General features: G+C 43.8%; 1 protein-coding gene and 1 long non-coding RNA gene across 2 annotated transcripts in view; one reads left to right on the top strand and one right to left on the bottom strand.

The window, feature by feature from the left end:
* LOC137522242 (uncharacterized) overlaps positions 1 to 24,162 on the top strand; it is a 57,578-nt gene that overhangs the window by 3,312 nt on the left and 30,104 nt on the right. The window lies entirely within an intron of this gene.
* Positions 23,429 to 24,162, bottom strand: part of LOC137522232 (myosin-7) — a 105,165-nt gene continuing 104,431 nt past the window's right edge. Inside the window, exon 39 of the mRNA XM_068242267.1 lies at positions 23,429 to 23,542. Within this exon, the coding sequence (XP_068098368.1) occupies positions 23,525 to 23,542 (18 nt within the window). The 3' untranslated portion in view covers positions 23,429 to 23,524. The remainder of the gene's footprint in view (positions 23,543 to 24,162) is intronic.

The following is a 24,162-nucleotide window of genomic DNA, read 5'->3' as shown; positions in this document are numbered from 1 at the left end:
TGTCATGTGTGTTGCCACCAAAAATGTCTGAACCAGAGCTTCATGACCTAGCAATGAACAGATGATGAAGTGTTGAACATAAATCACTGGCACCTTGCTGATCACTAGCTATTTTCAATTATCTCATCAGATAGAATGATCGATAATCGATCATTTCCAGCATGTCCGATCTGCTTCCGATTAAGAAAGGGATCGATTTTGTGCAGTGCTCATCCTTTCTCGCTTGTTGTAACCAGATCGGACATGCTGAGAATTATTGGACCATCAGTGTATCTGACGCAAAGATTGCATTGTGTGTACAGTTTATAGGTTATAGTTAAACTATATAGTTTTGTTGGTCATTGTTCAGTAATCTGATTACAAAGAATGGAAGTTTGTTTGTAGTTGTATTTACTCATCACTCGCCATCACTGTTTATTGTACTGCTTGCTGATTGGCTCTCTCATGATACACAGGACACACTGCATCTGTTCAGCTTTTCTGTGTGTTGGGTTTATTGGAGAATGTATATATGTGTGTATGTGTGTGTGTGTGTGTGGGGGGGGGGGGGGGAGAATAAGGATAAGGCAAAATGAAATTGTGAGGAGGTTAAACATGGAAGTATCTTCAGTGTTCTGCTTTACTGCATACTTGTTTTAAACATATTTATTTCTGCACTGCTGTAATGCCTGGTACACACCATGCAATTGCCCATCAGATAGATGGGTTGAATAGATTAATTCCTTCAGGTCCGATCTGATTTCTGATTCTTTTTCTGTTCAATTTTTTTTATAGAAGAGATCGGAAATCAGACCGGACCTACCGGAAATAATCTATTTACCCGTCTATCTGATGGGAAATTGCATGGTTTGTACCAGGCATAAGGGCCAGTGCCCACTAGAAATTGCAAAACACAATTGCTTAACATTTTATTGTGGTGATTTTAGCAGCGTTTTCCAGAGCAAATTCTGGTGATTTTAAAGTGCTTTTGAATGTAATTTGATTGTGATTTGTACAGCGAATGGGTAGTAAAATGTTTTGTACAAGCAATTTGCAGTGATCCTACACTTTGTATTTTAGTGCAGTCATTCCAAAAATGCTGCAGGACCCACGTTTGAGATTTGTGGGATTCTCGCCATCACTCCTGTGGAATCACCTCCATTGACTTTCATTAGCCTAGTCCTTTTGGAATCATCAATGATTCCAAAGTGTGTCTAAAACAGCTCCTATTGGTCCCAACCAACCCTTAAAGGACATCCGAGGTGAAAATAAACTGATGAGAAATACAATTGCATCTATCCTCCTTCTCCTAAAAATGTCTTTTTTAGATATCCCACAGTTTTATTTTATATTTAAATCTAGTTTTTAAGTTGTTACTGTTTCATTGGGCCATGGGCAGCACGGTGGTGTAGTGGTTAGCACTCTTGCCTTGCAGCGCTGGGTCCCCGTTTCGAATCCCAGCCAGGTCAACATCTGCAAGGAGTTTGTATGTTCTCCCTGTGTCTGCGTGGGTTTCCTCCGGGCGCTCCGGTTTCCTCCCACATCCCAAAAACATACAGATAAGTTAATTGGCATCCCCCTAAAATTGGCCCTGGATTATGATACATGCACTATATGATACATACATAGACATATGACTATGGTAGGGACAAGATTGTGAGCCCCTCTGAGGGACAGTTAGTGACAAGGCAATATACTCTGTACAGCGCTGCGTAATATGTTGGCGCTATATAAATACCGAAATAAAAAATATGCAATTCACTTTTTCACCTGAGTTTTCTCCTAGGTGATAATTTTTCATCTTCGATTTAAAATAGTTTTCTAACACTTTTTAATTTAAAAAAGTACCAAAATGTAGGTGAAAAAGTAATATTAAAATTATTTTGAGTATTTTCTTGCTCGCTGGTGGTGTAAAAGGCATTTTATTGACAAGTTTAAAAATATCACCTAGGAGAAAACTCAAGTGAAAAAGTGAATTGCATATGGGCCATTGTCTCTACTCAATGACACCTTTGCTGAAGTATGCTAGAGCTCAAATCTGTGAATCATTGACCCTTTTTATCTATTTCCTGCTTTCTGAAGCCATTTACTGATAGGAAAGTATTTTATGGCTGTAATTACTTATCATTGAGGGTTATGCTATAGTCTGACCCATTCCCACCCAGTCCCGACCTGGACAGAAACTGTCACTTGCATACCTGATGTTTAACTCTTTCAGGCAGTGAAAGAAAAAAAGGAAACATAGCATAGTTATTTGTGTGCTAGGCACTGTACATACCCATGTCTATCTCATCATGTCACATGCCACCTCGGTTGTCCTTTAATAGGGTCTAGGAGACTTTATGAATGTAGATTTTATTACTGCACTGCAGTTGTGAAGTCTTGGCCAATGCAAGTAAAATTGGAGCCAAGTTGATGCAAAGTGGAGCAGTTTTCCAGAGTGACCACTCAGGATTCAGTGTACAGAGCTCCCTGCTACCTTTCCCATCTATATTGGCTGGATAGTCTAATAGTTAATGGCTCTTCCTCTGACATAGGAGACCAGTGTTTAAATATCAGCTCATCCCTATTCATTAAGCCAGCACCTATCCAGTAAAAAGTTTTGGGGCAAAACTCCCTAACACTGCTACTTCCCTGCTAGTGCACCCTAGTGGCTGCAGCTCTGGTGCTTTGTCTCTGGCAGGAGAAAACGGCTATTCAGATATTGGAATTATTATTATTACAGCCAATAACCAGCTTTGACCAGCAGTAACCTGGGATTAACTAGTAATACTCCCACTTCCTTACTATGTGTAGCTGCTAGTCAGACCTACATGTTGGCTGCATGCAGAGGGGCTGATCAGCATGTCTGTACCAGTGTTGCCAACCGCCCATAAATTTACGGACATACTGTAAATTTTGTTTGAAATTTAGCTGCCCGTGAATTCCATAAGGAATTCAGCAGCGTCCGTAAGGGCGGCCAATCGGCCACCCTGTGAGCAGGAGAGGAGCAGTGCAGAGAAGAGGGAGAGCTGTGGGCACAGCGGGAAAGGGGTGACGTCTCCCCCCTCCTTCCCTCACCTTAGGGCTCTCCCTCCCTTGCTCTCCCCTCCAGAACTAAGTGTTGTGCGGCGGCTGGCAGCGGGCGGAACTTACCTCCGCCTCGCTCCAAGCGCCGGAAGTTCTGGTGCCGCTGCTCTGGTCTGGACCAGACTAGCGGCAAATCCATTAGACCATCCCGAGGTAAGTTCTGCCCGCTGCCAGCCGCCGCACAACACTTAGTTCTGGAGGGGAGAGCGAGGGAGGGAGAGCCCTAAGGTGAGGGAAGGAGGGGGAGATGGCCCCCCTTCCCCACTGTGCCCACAGCTCTCCCTCTTCTCTGCGCTGCTCCCCTCCTGCTGGGGGCACACCTGGCTACCTATTCTGGGGACATATACCCCTGGCTACATATACTGTGGACATATACCCCCGACTACATATACTGGGCACATATACACCTGGCTACATATACTGGGACATATACCCTTGGCTACATATACTGGGACATATACCCCTGGTTACATATACTGGGCACATATACCCCTGCCTACAGATACTGGGGACATATACCCCTTACTACATATACTGGGGACATATACCTCTGGCTATATATACTGGGCACATATACCCCTGCTTACATATACTGGGGGCATATATCTCTGGCTGCATATACTGGGGACATATACCTCTGGCTACATATACTGGGCACATATACCCCTGCCTACATATTCTTGAGACATATAGCTCTGGCTTCGTATACTGGGGACATATACCCCTGACTACATATACTGGGCACATATACCCCAGACTACATATACTGGGAACATATACCTCTGTCTACATATACTGGGGACATATACCTCTGGCTACATATACTGGGCACATATACCCCTTACTACATATACTGGGCACATATACCCCTGCCTACATATACTGGGGACATATTCCTCTTGCTACATATACTGGGGACATATACCTCTGGCTACATATACTGGGCACATATACCCCTGACTACATATACTGGGCACATATACCCCTGGCTACATATACTGGGCACATATACCTCTGGCTACATATACTGGGGACATATACCCCTGCCTACATATACTGGGCACATATACCCCCTGGCTACCTGTTCTGGGGACATCTCTACTCCTGGCTACCTGTTCTGGGTACATCTCTACCCCTGGCTACCTGTTCTGGGGACATCTATACTGCTGGCCACCTATCCTGGGGACACCTATAGACCTGGGGCTACCTATTTTTGGGGAACCACTGCTGTCAGATTAAGTGTATTGTGGGGAACTGCTGCCAGATTTATGTGTATGTTGGGGGAATCGCTGCTGCCAAATTACATCTATTTTTAGGGAACCACTGCCATATTATCTGTATTTTAGAAGAACCTCTGCCAGATTACGTGGATTTTTGGTGAAATGCTGTAAGATTACATGTATTTTGGGGGAGGGGGGGGGGGGGACACTATGGCAGAGCTAAAACTTCTCTGGCAGACGGTTTACAGCACTACTAAAATCATGTATATTTGGCCCCACCCATGACCACGCCCGCATTCTGCTGTGTGACCACGCCCATTTTACGGCACGCTGTGATTTTGTCAGTAAAAACAATATTTGGCAACAGCCGTGACCACGCCCGCATTCTGCTGTGTGACCACGCCCATTTTACTGTGATTTTGTCAGTAAATACAATCTTTTGTCAGTAAATTTTTAGGTATTTGTCAGTAAAAAATAACGTGAAAGGTTGGCAACACTGGTCTGTACACAAGCAAAAGAGCTCACAGTCTCTTTTCTATCATAAGATATTTGCACTGCTAATGGTGTTCCAGCATAGAAATACATGTTTTAAAAAATGACATTTAGGCTTAATTCATACATCTCCATGCATCTCTAGTTTAAGAAAGTTGTTGTTTTGTCAAGTTTGTGAGTGCAGTTTGCATTCTGTGTGATGCAGCTTACATCTTTCCGTGTGCCTCACAGGTTAATCAGTTTTGCTGCTGGTAATTATGGACACAACCACTGGCATAGGAAGAGCATCAGTAGCAGTAGCCCATGAGGCCTTGTTTGAGGTCTCTTGTGATCTTCCTCATTTGCACACATTGGGTATCATTCATAAAGCATTTCCGCATGCGGAAATGCTTAACACCGGTGACTTTCCCGACCACTCAGCATAAGCCCCATTCATAAAGGCTCTTTCCGCATGAAAAAGTGACAGAGCGATACATTTCCGCCTTGTGCGGAGTTTTTCTAGATTAATCTAGAAAAAGTAACAAACACATCCATTCATAAAGATTAGAGCAAGCGGTATCCGGAAGGAAAATACCGCTTGCTCGACAGTAGCGATAGGCGGGCGGAATACATATAAATGAATGGGAGGGACCTCCCAAGCAGCATCAGACAGAGCAGCGCAGGGAGGGAATCGGGCAGCTTTTAAGTTTCCGCATGCCTACCGCCACGCTGCCGCCAGCTTCCTCCAGAAAACCTCCGCACTTCTTCCGCAACAGGCAGACTTCTTTATGAATGGCCACCCAGAAGTCTTAATTACCGGTTGCGGAGAAGAACGGTGTTTTCCCGCACTACCGACAGCCTGTTTATGAATGATACCCATTGTAGGTAAAGTAAGACTTACATGCTGCTCATGCAGAGCTTCACAGCACTTCAACAATTACCCCTATGGTTACCTTATCTGGCACTGGTAAACATTAGCAAACTGATGAAATTGAGCGGTACTGAGCTGAGAAGCAGAAAGAGCTGAGATGTGGTCACTAGATAGATTTTAATAAATAAACACAGCAGCTACGCAATAAAATGCAATGGCAGCTTTCAGAGCAGATTAGCTGTACTTTGTGAACTTGTAGATTGTAGACAGACAATATTGCTTGTGCACAAAAGCAAACATGATAAATGTATGGGTAATAAAAAGAAGGAGCGCACATTTTTATTGAATGTTATGTCAGAGTTTTATCCCACTTTAAACTATTATGGAAATAAGAAAAGCTAATGAAATTTTTTTTCTTAATTTCACATATGTTGTAAAATACAAATTCACAAGGTTATTGTGTAGTAATTGAAATGGTTAATACTTTTTTGAGTTGATACAAATTTTATGTTAATTTTATGCTGCTTAGACTTGCTCTTTAATTGTCAGTGTATCACATATTTCATACATTTTCTATGCACAGCAATAATCCTAAAAATACCAAATGAAATACGGCATGATGCCTTAAAATACCAAATGAAATATCGCATGAGGTAAAAACCATTGTTAATAGTTACAAAATGTTTTGAAAATGTACTGAATTAATACCACATGTTTTTACATCTTAGTTAATACTCAAAAAGATTTTTTTGAACTGCATGAGCTACGCTACTGAACATTACATTTTTACCAAACAGGTCTTAGTGACTTAAAGCCATTGTGGAAACAGAATACAGTGGCATAATGTTTTAGGGTGATCATTGTCATTTGGTTGGTTAAATAACTTAAAAAAGGTACCAGCCTGATACATGTATGGGTTTTGTACTTGGTCTGCACTTGAAAAAGATGGCATGCATTCTAATAAACAGGTCTGCAGTGAGCATGTTTGTTTGGATTATAAAATGTCATTGCTATTGTGGGTGAAGGCAAATTAGCTTCTGTTAGCAACACAATCTGCAGTTAATGTCCCAGGGTCACTTGTTGTTGGCATCAGACCTGAGATGACAATCAAACATGCAGGCACATTCCAAACATTGGAAGAGGCCGTTTTGTGTAGATACAGTAATAAAACAGACCTTCTGGAGAGCAGATGCTATCTAGCATTCCACCACAGTCATATTTACGTCCAACCTCGCGTTTTACATATTTATAAATAAATTGCATTAGGTAGCTTCAGAGCACCAGCAGTCTCTATGCAGACCGAGAGGCAAAAGTTCAGCTGGTAAATGGTCACAACATGAAAAGAATGTTAACTGATCTGTTTATGGCCAGATCAGACATGTCTCTCATCTATGACAATAACATAAATCAAATGCTCAATACTCTTTGTAGGAAAATTAATGTGAATCCGTGTCTAAATCTGTAAAAGAGCTAACATGTGAAACCATTATACGTACGCTGCCTTATCACTTCACCATGACTGGCTTTAGAGCTATTTGCCTGTGCTCTGAAAATGCCTTTGGTATTTGTGTATTAAGTGAGACTTCAGCCTGTGTCATAAAGTGTGACCACGCCTTTCTCCCTTGCTATAGTGCTCCCACTGGCCACCAGCCGCCATTATTTCTAGTCATGGAGTACTGGCGACTGATTAGTGTAGAGTATGACCCTTCTAAAGAGAGATATAAATATGACCCCTACTTTTTTTTTTAAGGAAACCATTTGTGCTTGTTACCCATGGCAACTAGACATATTCCTTGTTCCTGTTGTAAGTCAGCACTATACAATGACAAATGAAAGCAGGGCAAACATTGCAGGGGATACAACAGTCTCACATTGGGAATTCGTTGTATGGGACGGGGTACAAACCTCCTGTGCACCATTTAGATTTAAAGCCCTAGTTCAACTGCCAAGATTTTTAATTGTTAATAAAGGTGCATAGAGGGCTATTTTATCATTTACACACTTCTCATATGTGATGGAACTGTTCCTGAGAAATACCCTTGTAAAACACAGTCACCCAGAGGGCCATACAACAAACATGGAGCTAGCAGCAGAGTGGGCGTTCCCTGCTAGGGAGCAACCATACCACACCCTCAATCTACTCTATCTGCTCTTTACTGATTAACTCTCTGTGGTCAGCACTGTAGCTCAGTAGATTATTATAACTCCGCTGCAGCTGCAGTGCTGGCCACAAAGAGTTTTTCTCGCTATAGGGAAGAGATGGTCTGGATAACATGTTCTGTATTCAGATTGTGATAAGTTTGTGATTGTGATAAGATTGCTGCCTCCTCCCAGTTCCTCCATGTGTGATGAAGTACAGAGGGAGTGGTCTGAACAGCTCTCTGTCTAGTTAAATTGCACTGTCAGTTTAGCAAGAAGAACAACTGCATTACCCAGCCAGCTAGGCAGGAAGATGAACAGTCCACGACAAAATAAAACAGACAGTAGGCCAGCAGTGATTTATTCATCATTATGTCTGCATATAGATTTACACTGTTAAGCATATCAATGACACTGGTTCGCCGTAACACGTTTGAAATTCTTGCCAGACAGCAGAGTATTCTTCTGAAAAGGAATATACGCAGGATGCAGATGCAGATGATTGATCACAAGCTTCAGACATGCAGCTTACAATTACTATGCAATATATAACTCCAGCTCGGCCTCTTATTTGTAATCAGCAGGAAACTGTACTGTACAACACTTCATCATCACCACCTGCTGGCCAAGCACAGTCCGTTCTCTTTTCCTCTCAGGAAAACTGTGCATGCAATCAAATGTCATATTGTTGATTAAAATCATCCTTTGAATATATCAACTACCGGTATATGGCTGGATTAACATGGTGTGTGTTGCATAATGCATGCATTATAATGAGTGTGAACTGCAATGGAGACTGGACATAAACTTTAATGCAAAGCCTGCATGCAGCGAGTTAAACAAACGCAAACAGTTATAATATGTGATCAGGCCCATAGAATTGTATAAGCTTGATCACTGTGTACAAATTGTATAAATATTTGAGATACCTGGCATACTTGTATAATTCTTCTACTTCTACCTTTGGTACTATTACTATGTTCTTTATATGCACCGTGGGGCTGCCATTAAAGTAACTTCATTGTGTTACCCAATGACAATAAAGTGTTTGAATCTCAAATCTTAAATGGGCAGTAAGGTGTCATGCAGAATTATTCTGCAAGACAATGGGCGTAGTGTGAAAGGGCCCTCCCACATATTGTACCATGAATTAACCTGAAAACTGAGGTATCTTAATTATTAAACTAAAGCAAAATGTAAATCTTTGTCTATACGGTAGAGGCAGTAAAAGAAAAATCTAGGCAAATATCACTGAACTATTGCTATCAAGGAAACACTACCAATATACAGTACTTCACATACTCATTACGTCTGGACTATATGACTTAGTGTCTCTACAAGCAATGTTAAAGTGGAACTCCTTGCTAATATTAATAACTCTAAAGTTTTCCACGGTATGGGGAAGAGTTCATATTTATCTTTGCACTTTGCATTGGGAGAGGGGATAGAATGGTAGATGGGTATTGTGTACTTAAATTAGACTAAGCCTCTGGCAATAAAAAGAGAGGTAATCACTCCACCAGGCAGAGCCGGGACAAGGTCCTCCAGCACCCAAGGCTGAGACACCAAAGTGCACCCCTCCATCCCTCCCACCCCAGCCGTCACACACTGATTGCTATTAGACTAAGACGGGGGCGTAGCAATAGGGGGTGCAGAGGTAGCGACCGCATCAGGGCCCTTGGGCCAGAGGGGCCCCGAAGGGTCCACCCTCTATCACAGTATTAGCTCTCTGTTGGTCCTGTGGTGGTAATAATCACTTCTATAGATGCTTTTAATAGTAGTAATCATTAACAAACTGTTCCCCATCCCCTTCTTGCAACTCTGACACTGTGGTTGTCCTTCGCAGGTTTTGGTGCGCCATATCAATTGTTATGTATAGAGTGCTTGGGGGGGCCCCATGTAAAACTTGCACCAGGGCCCACAGCTCCTTAGCTACGCCACTGGACTAAGAGGTGCCACAGGGCCCACAACCTCCCCAACACCTTAATATCTAGTTATCTGGCTTGCAGTCACTGCCATGTATCCCCTTTTCTTATTTCTTTCTGCTTCAAAAACAATGACAGCTGAATGAATTCTGCGCCCCCTCCTACACTGCGCCCTGAGGTTGGAGCCTCTCCAGCCTATGCCTCGGCCCGGCCCTGCCACCAGGACAACACAGCTACAAAAAAAGTAAGTAGTGTGGAAAAGGTTTAAAAGTGTAACGATCGGTGTCAGCCAGAACAGATTTTCTGATTATTGGTGATCTGCAGTATCACCAATAATACAGATGTTATACCTGATTATGTGGTGATCTGCAGAATCACCAAAAATACAAGTATAGCAAGACACACAGGATACAAAGATGTAACATGGTGTTTGGTGCAACAGTAAATATAGATGGAGATACCCACTGTCCAGAGGAGCTGGTGAAGGGGGTATGTCTAATCAACACAGTAATCAGTCTTCCAGCAAGCTGGAGACTCAGAGGAGTAATGCTAGGTTCACCCGAGGAGCGGGTGATGCACAGTAAGACAATGTAGCGAGTGATTCAGACTGTACTGCAACAGGTGATCCCCTGAGGGGCAGGAGACGCAGACAGCATATAATGATAGCTAGTCACCTGAGGAGCAGGTGATTAAGACTGTACTGCAGCTATCAACCTGAGGAGCAGGTGATTCAGACTATACTGCAGCTATCAACCTGAGGAGCAGGTGATTACTACTTTGAGAACCCCTCACCAGGACTAGCTCCCTGGTGAGAACAGAAGAGTCAGACAAGCAGGTTCGGCAACACACGGACAGATACGGTACAAAGGTGGAAGACAGAATCAGAGTGAGGGATAGCCAAGTCGGCAACTGGATCAGATAGGCAAAGGTACAGAATCACAAGACAGAAGAGTAGTCAAGGCTAGCAGAGGGTCATAACAAATAATACAATTCAATTAGTACTTTAACCACTTGCCGACCGCGCACTCATAACGCGCGTCGGCAAATTGGCAGCTGCAGGACCAGCTACGCAGTATTGCGTCGCCGGCTGCAAGCTAATTAATCAGGAAGCAGCCGCTCGCTCGAGCGGCTGCTTCCGGTCAATTCACGGTGGGGGGCTCCGTGAATAGCCTGCGGGCCGCCGATCGCAGCTCGCAGGCTAAATGTAAACACAAGCGGAAATAATCCGCTTTGTTTACATTGTACGGCGCTGCTGCGCAGCAGCGCCGTAAGGCAGATCGGCGATCCCCGGCCAATCAGCTGCCGGGGATCGCCGCCATGTGACATGGGACAGCCTGTCACTGGCTGCACAGGACGGATAGCGTCCTGTGCAGCCCCGATCACCGGAGGGGTAGCAGGTAGGAGAGGGAGGGGGGAATTTCGCCGCGGAGGGGGGCTTTGAGGTGCCCCCCCCGCAACACCCACAGCATGCAGAAGTGATCAGACCCCCCCAGCACATCATCCCCCTAGGGGGGAAAAAGGGGGGGCGATCTGATCGCTCTGCATGCCAGCTGATCTGTGCTGGGGGCTGTAGAGCCCACCCAGCACAGATCTGAAAATACAGCGCTGGTCCTTAAGGGGGGGGTAAAGGCTAGGTCCTCAAGTGGTTAAGCTATCAACAGAATCTGTCTAAGTGTGGATCCCCAGCTCCTGCTGGTTCTAGGCACACTTTCGGATCTGACTATGGGTCTGAGTGCTAACATGTAGCATATGCAACAGCAGATGAGGAACAACTGACAGGCCTGTTCTATATATACTGGGAGCGCTCCTAAACACCGCCCCAGTCACTCAGCCAATCAGGATCAGTGCTGGAGTCAGCTGACCGGCTGATCAGCTGACTCCCCTTCTGCTTGCATAAAGATCCTGTCTGACCTCAGTCTATGTGCGACTGAAGGAGCAGGCAAAGTTCCACCATGCGACCATGCGGCAAAAGCCGCTGGCTGAGACGGGGGGACAGCCGCCATGCTACTCGGCGCTGCAGCGACTTCCTCCTCATTCCCCACAATCCCAGGCATATTTCCATCATGTATCCGCGCGGCGGAAACCGCCGGCTGAGACGCGGAGATAGCCGCCATGCCACTCTCTGATGCGGCGGCATCTCCGCAATCCCTTACAAAAAGCTTGAGAAAAAATCCATTGGGAACATTTTGCTGATACTCGTTCTAGGGGGCAGAGCTACAGCACTCAAGCTGGTGCTGCCTACCCCCCACTGATGCCAGCTCTAGAGCGACGAGGTACAGATCCTCCGAACAGCCGCTGCTGATCCTTTTTCCTGATCGCCGTATTCCCCAGACAACCGCCTCTGCCCGTCCACCCACCCCCGTCCACCTGGAAAAAATTAAGTGCTGTGAGGGAGGGAAGGGGGCATTGGTGACTGAGAAAAAGGACTGGTAAATATTAAAGCACAGGTTTTTTTTATTTTCCTGGGTTTTTTTTTTTTATCAAAGACGGTACAGGTAGAATTTTTTTTTTTGGCAATGGTCACACTTCACACATAGGAATTGCCCAGATTGGAATTGGGTCCACAAAGTCTGTGATAAACTTTGGATGCCAGTTTCAAAAGAGCTTTAAAAGTATCTGGGGCTCCCAATTCTTTCCCAACAAAGAACTGTATGTTGTGCAGACAGATGAAATCAGATGACCTGATGAACATGTGTGTTCCCCCACCTGCACACAATAGCGGTCTGGACAACCAAGTACCAACAAGGAATGAGGTTTGACACTTCTCCACTCTTGCTTCCATTTAGATTCATTTTCCTTACGCTGCTTTTAATAACTCCAGAGTTCATAGAAATGCTCCTGTTAGGACAGAATTTACAGTATATCCTTACTGATGGATTTGTATCCCTAGACATGCAGCAGTGTACTTGTAATGTGGCTAACAATAACCCTAGTGGTGTAGCAGTAATGTTCCTGGTAAAATCTCTGATGGGCTTATGGTATTGTGGCAGGAAGAGTTCCTAGTGGTATAGTGCTTGATTTTATAATGGAAATACTGGTACAATGGCCTCAGCCTTTGAAATGTCTCAGGTGTTGTAATGGTTATGTCTTTCATAAGGTCCCTGATGACCTAGGTTAGAGATAGGAATGGGTTAGTAGAGTGGATCCGAGACACACTTCTTCTGCCCTCATTTTTCTGCCCCTTATGTATAGTTTATTAGGCATTCTTCCCCCCAAATGTTTTTTTTAAATTGTATTTATTACCTAATTGCATGCAAATTAATGTATCCATGCCCCCAGCCCCTCTAGTGCCTAGGCATTCTGAGTCCCATGCTGCAAGTGCTTATGGGAGCTCAGCCTGAGGAGGAGGAGGCTTTTGCTGAAGCATGCACAAGATTTTAGAGGCAAGGGGGCGGAGAGTGGAGGAGAGGGGAGTGGAGTTTTCATAGGCTGAGGGGTGCAGATGCAGAGCAGCTTGCCTGTGTAATGATGACAAGCAGAATATGGCTGCTCTCATTGCATCACAGGAAGAAATAATCGTATACTGTTGAAGCTGTTTGCAGCTAGATTTACTGTGTAAACCATCTAAACTTTAGATAAGATATATAGACAAGTTACTTGCTATAGTTTTTCATCTCGGATCTGCTTTAAAGTTAGGCATGAAGTAGAGGTAAAGGTTACTGTTAAGTATATAGAGGATTAAGGTTAAAGTCAGGCTTAAATTCTAGGTTAGTTGTTCCAGGTTAAATTGCCATATTAACATAGAACAGAGCTAAAACTTTAGCTCTCAAGTTTACTGTGTGAAAAACTCCAGGTTTAAAATCTAACAGACCGAGTCAGAAAAATCCCTGGAATTATCCCTGGGTGCCTAATGTATAATGAATATAATTACCTTAACATGAAAATTCCACTATTGACTCTGATTCATGAAAGCCAGATAAAAATAGCATGTGCACACAGCAAACGTATATTTTACCTGTGTTTCCACAAACAACATAATGTACATTGCACAAATAGTGTAATTCGCATTATGAATACAACCCATGTGTTGCTAGTAGAACTCACGCTATGCAAATTTCTCAATGCACGTTACGCTAATTGCGGAAGCACCAGCAAAATGTATGTGGAGTATGTGTGTATATATATATATATATATATATATATATATACTCATATACATATATATATATATATATATATATATATATATACAGTGCTGCCCATAATTAATCATACCCCTGGCAAATTTTGACTTAAAGTTACTTTTATTCAACCAGCAAGTAATTTTTTGACGGGAAAGGACATAGGTGTCTCCCAAAAGATAATAAGACAATGTACAAGGGGCATTATTGTGGAGAAAAAACATTTCTCAGGTTTTATTTCCATTTAAGCAAAAAGAGTCCAGTCCAAAATTATTCATACCCTTCTCAATAATCAACAGAAAAGCCTTTATTGGCTATTACAGCAATCAAATGCTTCCTATAACTGCAGATCAGCTTTTTTCATGTCTCTGCAGTTATTTTTGCCCATTCCTCTTTAGCAATGAGCTCCAAATCTTTCAGGTTGGAGGATTTTCTTGCCATCACTCTGATCTTTAGCTCCCTCCCAATTTATCAATTGGATTGCAGTCAGGACTGTGGTTGGGCCACTCCAAAACATTAATGTTGTTGTCTGCTAACCATTTCTTCACCACTTTTGCTGTGTTTTTGGTCATTGTCTTGCTGAAATGTCCACTGGTTGCCAAGGCCAAGTTTCTCTGCAGACTGCCTGATGTTGTTGTCTTTGAGAATCCTCATGTATTGCTCTTTTTTCATGGTGCCATTTACTGTGATTAGGTTCCCTGGTCCATTGACCGAAACATCACCATGTTTGACAGTGGGGATGGTGTTCTTTGGGTTGAAGGCTTCTCCTTTTTTACGCCAAATGAAGGAAACATCATTGCGACCAACAAATCAACTTTGTTTAACCACTTAAGGTCCCCAGGCTTAACCCCCCTAACGACCAGGCTCTTTTTTGCTCAGCTGGGCTGTGCAGTTTTTTCAGCCTCCTGCACAGCCCAGCTATGGAGCCCAGCAATCGGACTCACCTCCTTGTTTTGTCCCGAAGGGGACATGCCGCCAGAGGTGTCCGATCGCTGTGGCAGTTTTTTTGGGTTTTTTTATTCAGCCTGTATGAGGCTGTTTCTCCCTCCCTCCCTACTACCTCCCCTTCCCTCCTTCCCTCCATGTTTTGTATGGAGCAAGACGGTGATCCGTCCTGTTCCGCCTCTCATAGGCATCAGCCTATGAGAGCGCGGTGATCCCGAGCCAATCAGAGGCCAGGGATCGCCGATCTCGTACAGCGCTGCTGGAGACCGCAGCGCTGTACTGATGTAAACAAAGGGGATTTCTTTCCCCTTTCATTTACAAACAGCCTGCTAGCTTCGCTCCGTGAACCGTCAGGGAACGATTGCGCATGCTCGTGGCCATTTCCTGGGAAACTGCAGCTCCAGGACCTGATGCAATCGACGTACGGCAGTCCTGGGGCTGCTGCCGTGGTCACGCCCGTCGGCGTTATGCAGTTAATCTGACCATAACACAGAAGACCAGAAGTCTTCTTCTTTGTCCTGATGAGAATCTGCAAAGGCCAAGCAAGCTTTTGTGTGCCTTATCTGGAGAAGTGGTGTCCTCCTTGGGCTGTATCCGTGGAATCCAGCAGTGTGCAGTGCTCATTGGATGGTCTTCCTTGAGACTTTGCCACCAGCAGAGCCCAGATTCACCAGGATGGCCTTGGTGGTGATGCTTGGATTCTTTTTCACCTCTCTCGCTATCCTCCTGGACAGCACAGGTGTCACTTTTGGCTTCCTACCACATCCTCTGAGATTTTCAACAGTGCGGAACATCTTGTATTGTTTAATAATACTTTGCACTGTAGCCACTGGAACTTGAAAACATTTAGAAATGGCCTTGTAGCCCTTTCCTGACTTGCGAGCAGCCACAATGCACAGCAGCAGGTCCTCACTGAGCTTGTCTTAGCCATGACTGTCCACAAACCAACGGCAGAGAGCTGCTGTTTTTCACCTGTTGAGTTGATTCAAACAGCTGTTCTCAATTAATCAGGGTAATTAGGATGATTTAGACCAGCTTCGACTATTTGGAATGGGATAGAACTTTTGATTTTTCCCACAGACTGTTAGGGCCTGTTTCCACTAGACGCAGATTGTATGCAGAATGGATGCAGAAAAACTGACTCCAATGAATGCCTATGGGCCTGTTTCCTCTAAACAGAATTTTTCTGATGCAGATTTTCCCATAGGCATTCATTGGAGTCAGTTTTTCTGCATTCATTCTGCATCCAATCTGCGTGTAGTGGAAACAGGCCCTAACAGTTTGTGAAGGGTATGAATAATTTTGGACTGGACACTTTTTGTTCAAATGTAATTTTTTTTTACCCACAATAATGCCTCTTGTACATTGTCTTATTATCTTATTTCCCGTCAAAAAATTACTTGCTGGTTGAATAAAAGTAACTTTAAGTCAAAATTTACCAGGGGTATCAATAATTATGGGCAGCACTGTGTATACAATATATATATACAGTATATACTGTATATATATATATATATATATATATATATATATATATATATATATACAAATATATATATTATATATATATATATATGTCCCTGATACTATATTAGCAATGTCCCTAGAAATGCTTCTAGGGGACTTGAGATAATGTTCCTGGAAATGTCCCTGGAGGTGTAATGACGTAATTACTCTAGTCGCTGGATATGTATCTTGCAGTGTTGTGTAGTGGTCCCCTGGAATGTCCCTGGTAGCCAAGTGGGAATATCCCTAGTAATGTCCCTAGTGGTCTACTGCTAATATCTCTGGAAAAATCTCTGTTAGTGTAATGAAAGCATTTGTGGAAGTCACCCTAATGATGTAGTGGTCAGTGTAGTGTCCTTGAAAATGTCCTTGGTGGACCACTGCTAATGACCCTAATAGAGTACTATTATTATCAGTAAGAATGTAGCAATAACAATAGCAATCACAGCTGCTATGTGGCCCATGGTCAGGCGGGGCACAGTTGGTAACATCTTTGTGAATCATGAGTTGTATTTATGGAGGGTGTTGTTTGCACATGTCAGTGAGCACCGATCCATGGTGGATGGAGGAGGAGGTTGTCTTGCACAGGGGCCCGTGACATTTTTATTATGGGGCCCCTTGACTTGTAGTTATACATCTGATTACTGAAGATGTCAATGCAGCAAAAGCCAGAGTATTTTATGTCTGTTACCAACACACATCCAAGTATGTGCACAGAAGTTCCAGATGTTGTGAATTTCCATGCACTACACTGGATTTCCTTAGAGGACAATTATCGGTAGACATGGCTAATAAATAGGACACCGTTTGTAGTAAGACAATAGTATAAAAAAAAACAAAAAACACAATTTTTCAATACTGATGGTCTCGGCTCAACGAGACAGTCCATCTTCACAGTATTTTCTTGCTTGTTGGTGGCTTAAAAATAATTTTATTGATAAGTTTTCAGCACTCTGCAAATGAAAATGTACCAAAAAGTAGGAAATAATACCTTGTGGGCTAGCACTCAGCTGCCTTCCCATAACTCCCTGCAGAGTGCTGAGGCCTATCCTCTGCCCTATCAATGCCAGCAGCAACATGCTGTCACACAAGCGAGCGGCAGGGCTACGTGCTAGGGGAGGGGGTGGGGCTACCTCATCTGGCCATGGGGCCCCATGCCATTAATTACTGTACAGAACATTGGGGCCCCTAGAAAAGGCTCAGCAAACCACTAATGGCGCACAAGCTGGACTTTGGACCCCACAGTCCTACGAAAAAACTTAAAGGGGAACTGAAGAGAGAGGTATATGGAGGCTTTCATGTTTATTTCCTTTTAATCAATACCAGTTACCTGGCAGCCCTGCTGGTCTATTTCTCTGCAGTAGTATCTGATTAAAACCAGAAACAAGCATGCAGCTAGTCTTGTCAGATCAGACTTATAAGTCTGAACCACTGAAACACCTGATCTGCTGCATGCTTGTTCAGGGGCTATGGCTAATAGTATTAGAGGCAGAGAATCAGCAGGGCTGCCAGGCAACTGGTATTGTCTAAAAGGAAATAAACATGACAGCCTCCATATACCTCTCTCTTCAGTTCCCCTTTAAGAGAAAAAGTGAATTGGCCCAGTGTGTCTAAAATAAAAAAAAAACATTTCTGGGATGACCCTTCTACATCACAATGACATCAGCATTTGGGAAAGTTGAGTTAGAGCCCATTCAGACTTCACAAAACGATCACTTTGCATTTCGATCACATTTGCGATTGTACAGTTATTACGATTTTTGATTGTCATTCATTAAATGAGAATCGTGATTGCTCCAAAAAATGTTGCAAAACGCTGCAGTGTGAATGCTCTCGTAGTGATATATTGTGCACAGCACTTTGCTTATTGCTGGCAATCAACCAAGTGATGCAAAATGCCTGCAGAGCACCCCAGTGTGAATGGGTCCTTAAAGGCAGGAGACAGGATATGCTTCATGCATCGGAGCAGCTAATTATAGCGCTAAAAGATTTGGCCGCGGATATCTTTTCAATGTTAAATATCGGTTTTGTAATTTTTCGTTCAACTTTGCACATGTTTGGGTGCCGTTGTGAAATATCAAAATTTTATCTACAACGATAAAGTACGATTGATAAATAGAGGTTTGTGAAACTAAATCTAGACTTTCATTGTCTGATATTGTGTATGTTTATTACGATATCTCACTAATATATATCGATATATGTGGATTATATCGATATATGTGGATTATATCGATATATGTGACATTACGATAAAAAAATATGTGTAATGAATGATGTAATTACGATAATAGGTCATTGTATGTAATGATTTATTTACGATAATATGTGTTATTACAATATTATACTTTCTATGTGTAAAAGGGTGTTTATGCAGGGGAAGTGGTTAGGGCTAGGAACCATCAGGGGGGTGGTTAGGGTTAGGCACCACCAGGGGGGTGGTTAGAGTTAGGCACCGCCAGGGGCTGCTGTACACAAACACAAGATTCTCAGCAGAGGAGATCTTTAGCAGCTGCCTCGCTGAGTGTAATCCAGTGGGTGTTGAATTAGAGTTATAGAGTTCTTTGAGGTAAACAAGTACTGTAAGCCATTGGAGATAAAGTTTTGAGTACACTGAAGTTATTTTGTTTATTATGGCTTACTAAAGAAGATAACCCAGGAGCAGATCGATGTAGAGGCTGGAAAGGATTTGCTGATGAGTCCGGCTGCATTATGCAATATTTAGTCATAGATGTATCATGAGATGCCAATTAAGGTAATTGTTCTGGTCATGTGAAATAAACATCATAGATCCTCATAAACAAAAATTGCATTAAGTGACTCTGCACTGCATTGAGTAAAATTAAATTAAAAATAACATCTAAGTATTGAAAGCCTAACAAAGGAAGACAAAACAGAAATGTGGCCTGCCCTGTTCATAACTTATAAAGCAAATAAGATCTATAATTATAGCAAAAGAAGCAAAATGGTCAAGGGCAGACATATATTTATGCATAGCTCCCAACTGTCCCTCTTTTAAAGGAGCAGTCCCTCTTTGGGAACCCAATCCCCCATCTCTCTTTCTTCCTTATTTGTCCCTTTTTCAGGACTGATGGACAGATCTGTGCAAATATATGCATTTTTCTACTGAAAAATTATTTATTAACGCTAAACTTAATTCCCATCCTTTAAATTGATATATTTCTTGTTTTTAAATGTAAATATGAATTTATACCTTACTTGGGGATTAACTTAACGTCGACATATGAGACTTTAAGCATACGTTTCCTTCTTTGTTTGCCTATGTCCTAGAAACTCTGAGGTAGTGGCTTTCTTATAACATTTCTCGGATGGGTAGAATGGTGGCTTATAAAGTGAACCTTCTGCCAAGGCTCCTGTATTTTTTTCATGCCCTTCTCATTCCAGCTTCGAGATCCCTCCTTAACTTGGTTCAGAGTCAGATCTTGAAGTTTATATGGAATAGACGCCCTCCCCGAGTCAATCATAAGTATCTACAAAGGCCTAGGTATCTGGGTGGGGTGGGACTTCCTGATCTCTGGAATTACTATTTAGCTTCCCAATTTGCCCAGCTGGTTAGCTGGTACTCTGCTAAAGATTGTCCACTTTGGGTCTCTTTTGAAAGAGACTCTCTGGGCCCTTACGATCTCCAGTCTTTACTGTCCTCCAGTAAAAATCTTGTTATGCCCTTTTCGAATTATAATAAGTGTGTCTCTCATGGGGTATCCCTGTGGAAGTGTGGTAAGTTTGGACAGTCCCCTCCTGCGATCTCTCAAATTCTCATGATAGGTAATCCTGATTTTGCCCCTGCCTTTGACGACATTTGATTGGTGGGTGGCTAATGACATGCATTTTGCTATACAAAAAATTGGATTTACGATGTATTTGTTTCTTTTGAACAATTAAGGTTTACTAAGGATATCCCTAGATCTGAGTTCTTTCAATTTTTGCAGATTAGGCACTTCTGCAGTCTCGGAGCCTTGGCAGAAGGGTGGATGCCCCTTCTCTATTTGATAGGTTATGTGGAGTGATATCCTGGGCAAAAGATTGAGTTTCTCTATTTATGAGGATTTGATGGTGGCCCTAGCAGATTCCAAACCCGAATATGTATTAGACTGGGAGGCTGAGCTGGGGACCGTTCTCACGGACAAACAGTGGTCTCTTATTTTGAAAGAATTCAGAGATCTTCTTCGTCTCTATGTCTTAGAGAAACGGCTTTTAAACTACTAATGAGGTGGAATAACACCTATTTGAAACTTCTCAGCCCACTCTCCCTTGTGCTTTCCGGGATGTGGGGGAACGGGTAGTCTTTTTCTTGTGTACTGGGATTGTGCGATAGCGCAGTCTTTTGGGGCTGAAGTTTGGAATGCTTTAAAAGCCACTAATGTGTCAGTGTCATGCTCTCCAGCTCGGGCTCTTTTATATGCTGACACTCCAGCTGTTCCTCGCACTTTCAGGCACCTCTATAGTGCTCGTTTGCTAGCGGCCCTATGGGTTATTGCGTTTCATTGGAAACAATCTACCCTTCCGTTTTCTCAATTTGAACAAAGGGTCAATCTTATTATGGATACTGATAGACTGGCTCAAGCTATTTCCTCCACTAATGAGTAATTCCAGTTTCACTGGGCCGAGTGGTCTGCTTACAGATCTACTACACTTTCTACGTAATGGTCATGGTCGTCCGCACGTTAGGCAAATTGGGGCGCCTGGCCCCCCTGGCCACCAGCTGCCCCCCCCCCCCTGGCCACCCCCCGCTGCCTAGTGATAGCAGGCAGCCCAGCGCCTGACCTTCGATCAGCGGCGACCAGTGGGTGCGGGTGCTAGGACCTCATGGACACAACACTGATATGGGGAAGTGACATCACTTCTGCATATGCAGCGTGGTGTTCACCAAGGATGGGTCCCTGTCACTAACTGAACTGGGAGGCACCTGTCACTACATACACTGGGGGGCTCCTGTCACTACATAAACTGGGGGGCACCTGTCACTACCTAAACTGGGAAGCTCTTGTCACTACCTAAACTGGGGGGCTCCTGTCACTACTTAAACTGGGGGGCTTCTGTCACTACCTAAACTGGTGGGAACCTGTCACTACCTACACTGGGGGGTCCCTGTCACTACTTGAACTGGGGCGCACCTGTCACTACATACACTGGGGGGCTCCTGTCACTACCTAAACTGGGGGTCCCTGTCACTACCTAAACTGGGGGTCCCATGCACTGCCTAAACTGGGGTGCTCCTGTCACTACCTAAACTGGGGGTCACCTGTCACAACATGCACTGGGGGGTACCTGTCACTACTTTCACTGGGGGCTCCTGTCACTACATACACTGGGGAGGTCTCTGTCACTACCTGAACTGGGGGGCACCTGTCACTACATACACTGGGGGGCTCCTGTCACTACCTAAACTGGGGGCTCCTGTCACTACCTAAACTGGGGGCTCCTGTCACTACCTGAACTGGGGGTCCCTGTCACTACCTAAACTGGGAGGCACCTGCCACTACCTAAACTGGGGGTCCCTGTCACTACCTAAACTGAGGGCTCCTGTCACTACCTGAACTGGGGGTCCCTGTCACTATCTAAACTGGGGGTTCCCTGTCACTACCTGAACTGGGGGTCCATGTCACTACCTGAACTGGGGGGCTCCTCTCACTACCTAAACCGGGGGGGGGCTCCTGTCACTACCTTAACTTGGGGTACCCTGTCACTACATACACTGGGGGCACCTGTCACTACATACACTGGGGGGTCCCTGTCACTACCTAAACTGGGGGTACCCTGTCACTACCTAAACTGGGGGGCTCCTGTCACTAACTTAACTGGGGGCTCCTGGCACTACCTGAACTGGGGGGACCTGGTCACTACCTAAACGGGGGGTCCCTATCATCCCCTAAACTGGGAGACTCCTGTCACTACCTAAACTGGGGGTCCCTGTCACTACCTAAACTGTGGGTCCCTGTCACTACCTAAACTGGTGGTCCCTTCACTACTCACTACCTGAACTGAGGGGCACCTATCACTACATAAACTGGGGGCAACCTTTCACTACCTAAACTGGGGGGCACCTGTGTCGGAGGCGCTCGTAATCTAATTGTTACTATAGTCCTAATCTAATGTCCCACTATTGCTAAATTCATATAAATTTGGCTCCACCCATTACCACACCCACATCCTGGTCCATGCCCCCCCCCCCCGGATATTTTTCTGCGGACGTCCATGGTATTGGTATCTACTGCACTATATGCCAGCGTTTTTGTCATATTTATTTTACCAGGAGCATTGTTGTTCTATTCTCTGTGTTATTTTTGCTGTAATTTTTATTCTGTTGTACTGGCTCTATATTTCTTTTACTTTGTTTATAGTAGATGTACAATTTCATCTGTTTGTGCAATTCTCTGATGACACTTGTTTTGAAGTTCATTAAAAGCTTTTGTAAACGTGGCCCATAGCTGCGGCGAGGGCACAGGACAGCTGCCATGGGCTGGAGGAAGCCCCAGGTAAGTGGATCTTTAAAAAAAAAAAAAGCTTGGATCACTCCTTTAAATGTAAATATGAAAAAAAAAATATGACCCATGATAGAAAGGACCAGTGTGGTTTGAATTATAAAACAACATATTTTAACCTTCCTTTACAAGACTGTCTATATCTATATATAAATTTCCTGCTACAATGTGTATTCTATTTCCTGCTACAATGTGTATACTCAAGACTTTGTACACACACCTGACTAAAGTCAGCGGAGGCGGCCGATAAAGACTGCCTCAGCCGAAAATCAGGTGTGTGTACGGCATCCAACGACCCACGATGCCCAACCTGCAACCGATCTGCTGGATGGATGTACCCAACACCAGTGACACTGATCCCCCCACCAATCCCATTGTTTGCGACACTCCCCTGCCCATTGCGTGACGTCACGCATGCGCCGATCATCATCTCCCCCCCTCCCGCATAGCAACACGACGTGCCGTCAGCTACACAGCTAATAGGCGTGTGTTCAGCAAGGCACAGTGGTGTCATCAAAAGGAGATCAGCACCTGATCCCTGATGGGCAACATGCGTTAGGCATGTATACGAGCCCTTACAGCTGTAAAAAAAGAACTATACCCTCTTTTGTGCAAAATAGATAAGCAATTTTTCTGCATTTCTTTCCACAATACATTTTCAGATGCACAGAGACCGAAGGCAGATTCAATTCTTTATTCTACAAAGGAGAAGTTACAAAACACAGGGTCTTGGACTCTGTATCCTGCAGAAATTCACTGGACTAGAGAGTGTAGATTACTCATTCAAACTTTTCTGTAAAGAAAGAAAACAGAGATTAGCATGCCTACTCACAAATAACTACTAGTCAATACTATGATTTCACTTTATATATGCCTATATTTTGTTGTTACAACTCTTCTAGCTGAGCAGACCTATCCACATATCAGCCCCCAAATGAGAATTAATAGAGTAACACAGATAATGTATATGCTTAGATACTGTCCTTCCTTCTTAAAGAGTATTTAAAATGAAAAAAAAAAGGTAAAATTAGATACCTCCGTAGTATAAAATCTCTGGATAGTCCAGAAGCTTCCCAGAGCCACTTACAGCCCACTGTTCCAGTACTGCTTCCCTCTAAACATATTCGACAAGAGCTTGTTGAATGTGTTTTAGTGGCTGGGCTCCTGCCATGTGTGAGCATATACCGACTGAGGCATGCACATACTGACAAAGGCATGCACATGCTGACAAAGGCATGCACATGCTGACAAAGGCATGCACATGCTGACAAAGGCATGCACATGCTGACAAAGGCATGCACATCCCCACTAAGGCATGCACATACCCACTGAGGCATGCACATACCCACTGAGGCATGCACATACCCACTGAGGCATGCACATACCCACTGAGGCATGCACATACCCACTGAG

Source organism: Hyperolius riggenbachi, chromosome 1 (assembly GCF_040937935.1).
Source record: "Hyperolius riggenbachi isolate aHypRig1 chromosome 1, aHypRig1.pri, whole genome shotgun sequence".
NCBI classification, from domain to species: Eukaryota; Metazoa; Chordata; class Amphibia; order Anura; family Hyperoliidae; genus Hyperolius; species Hyperolius riggenbachi.
Note: the sequence above shows the minus strand (reverse complement) of the source record. Positions and strands in the feature narration are given on the sequence as shown.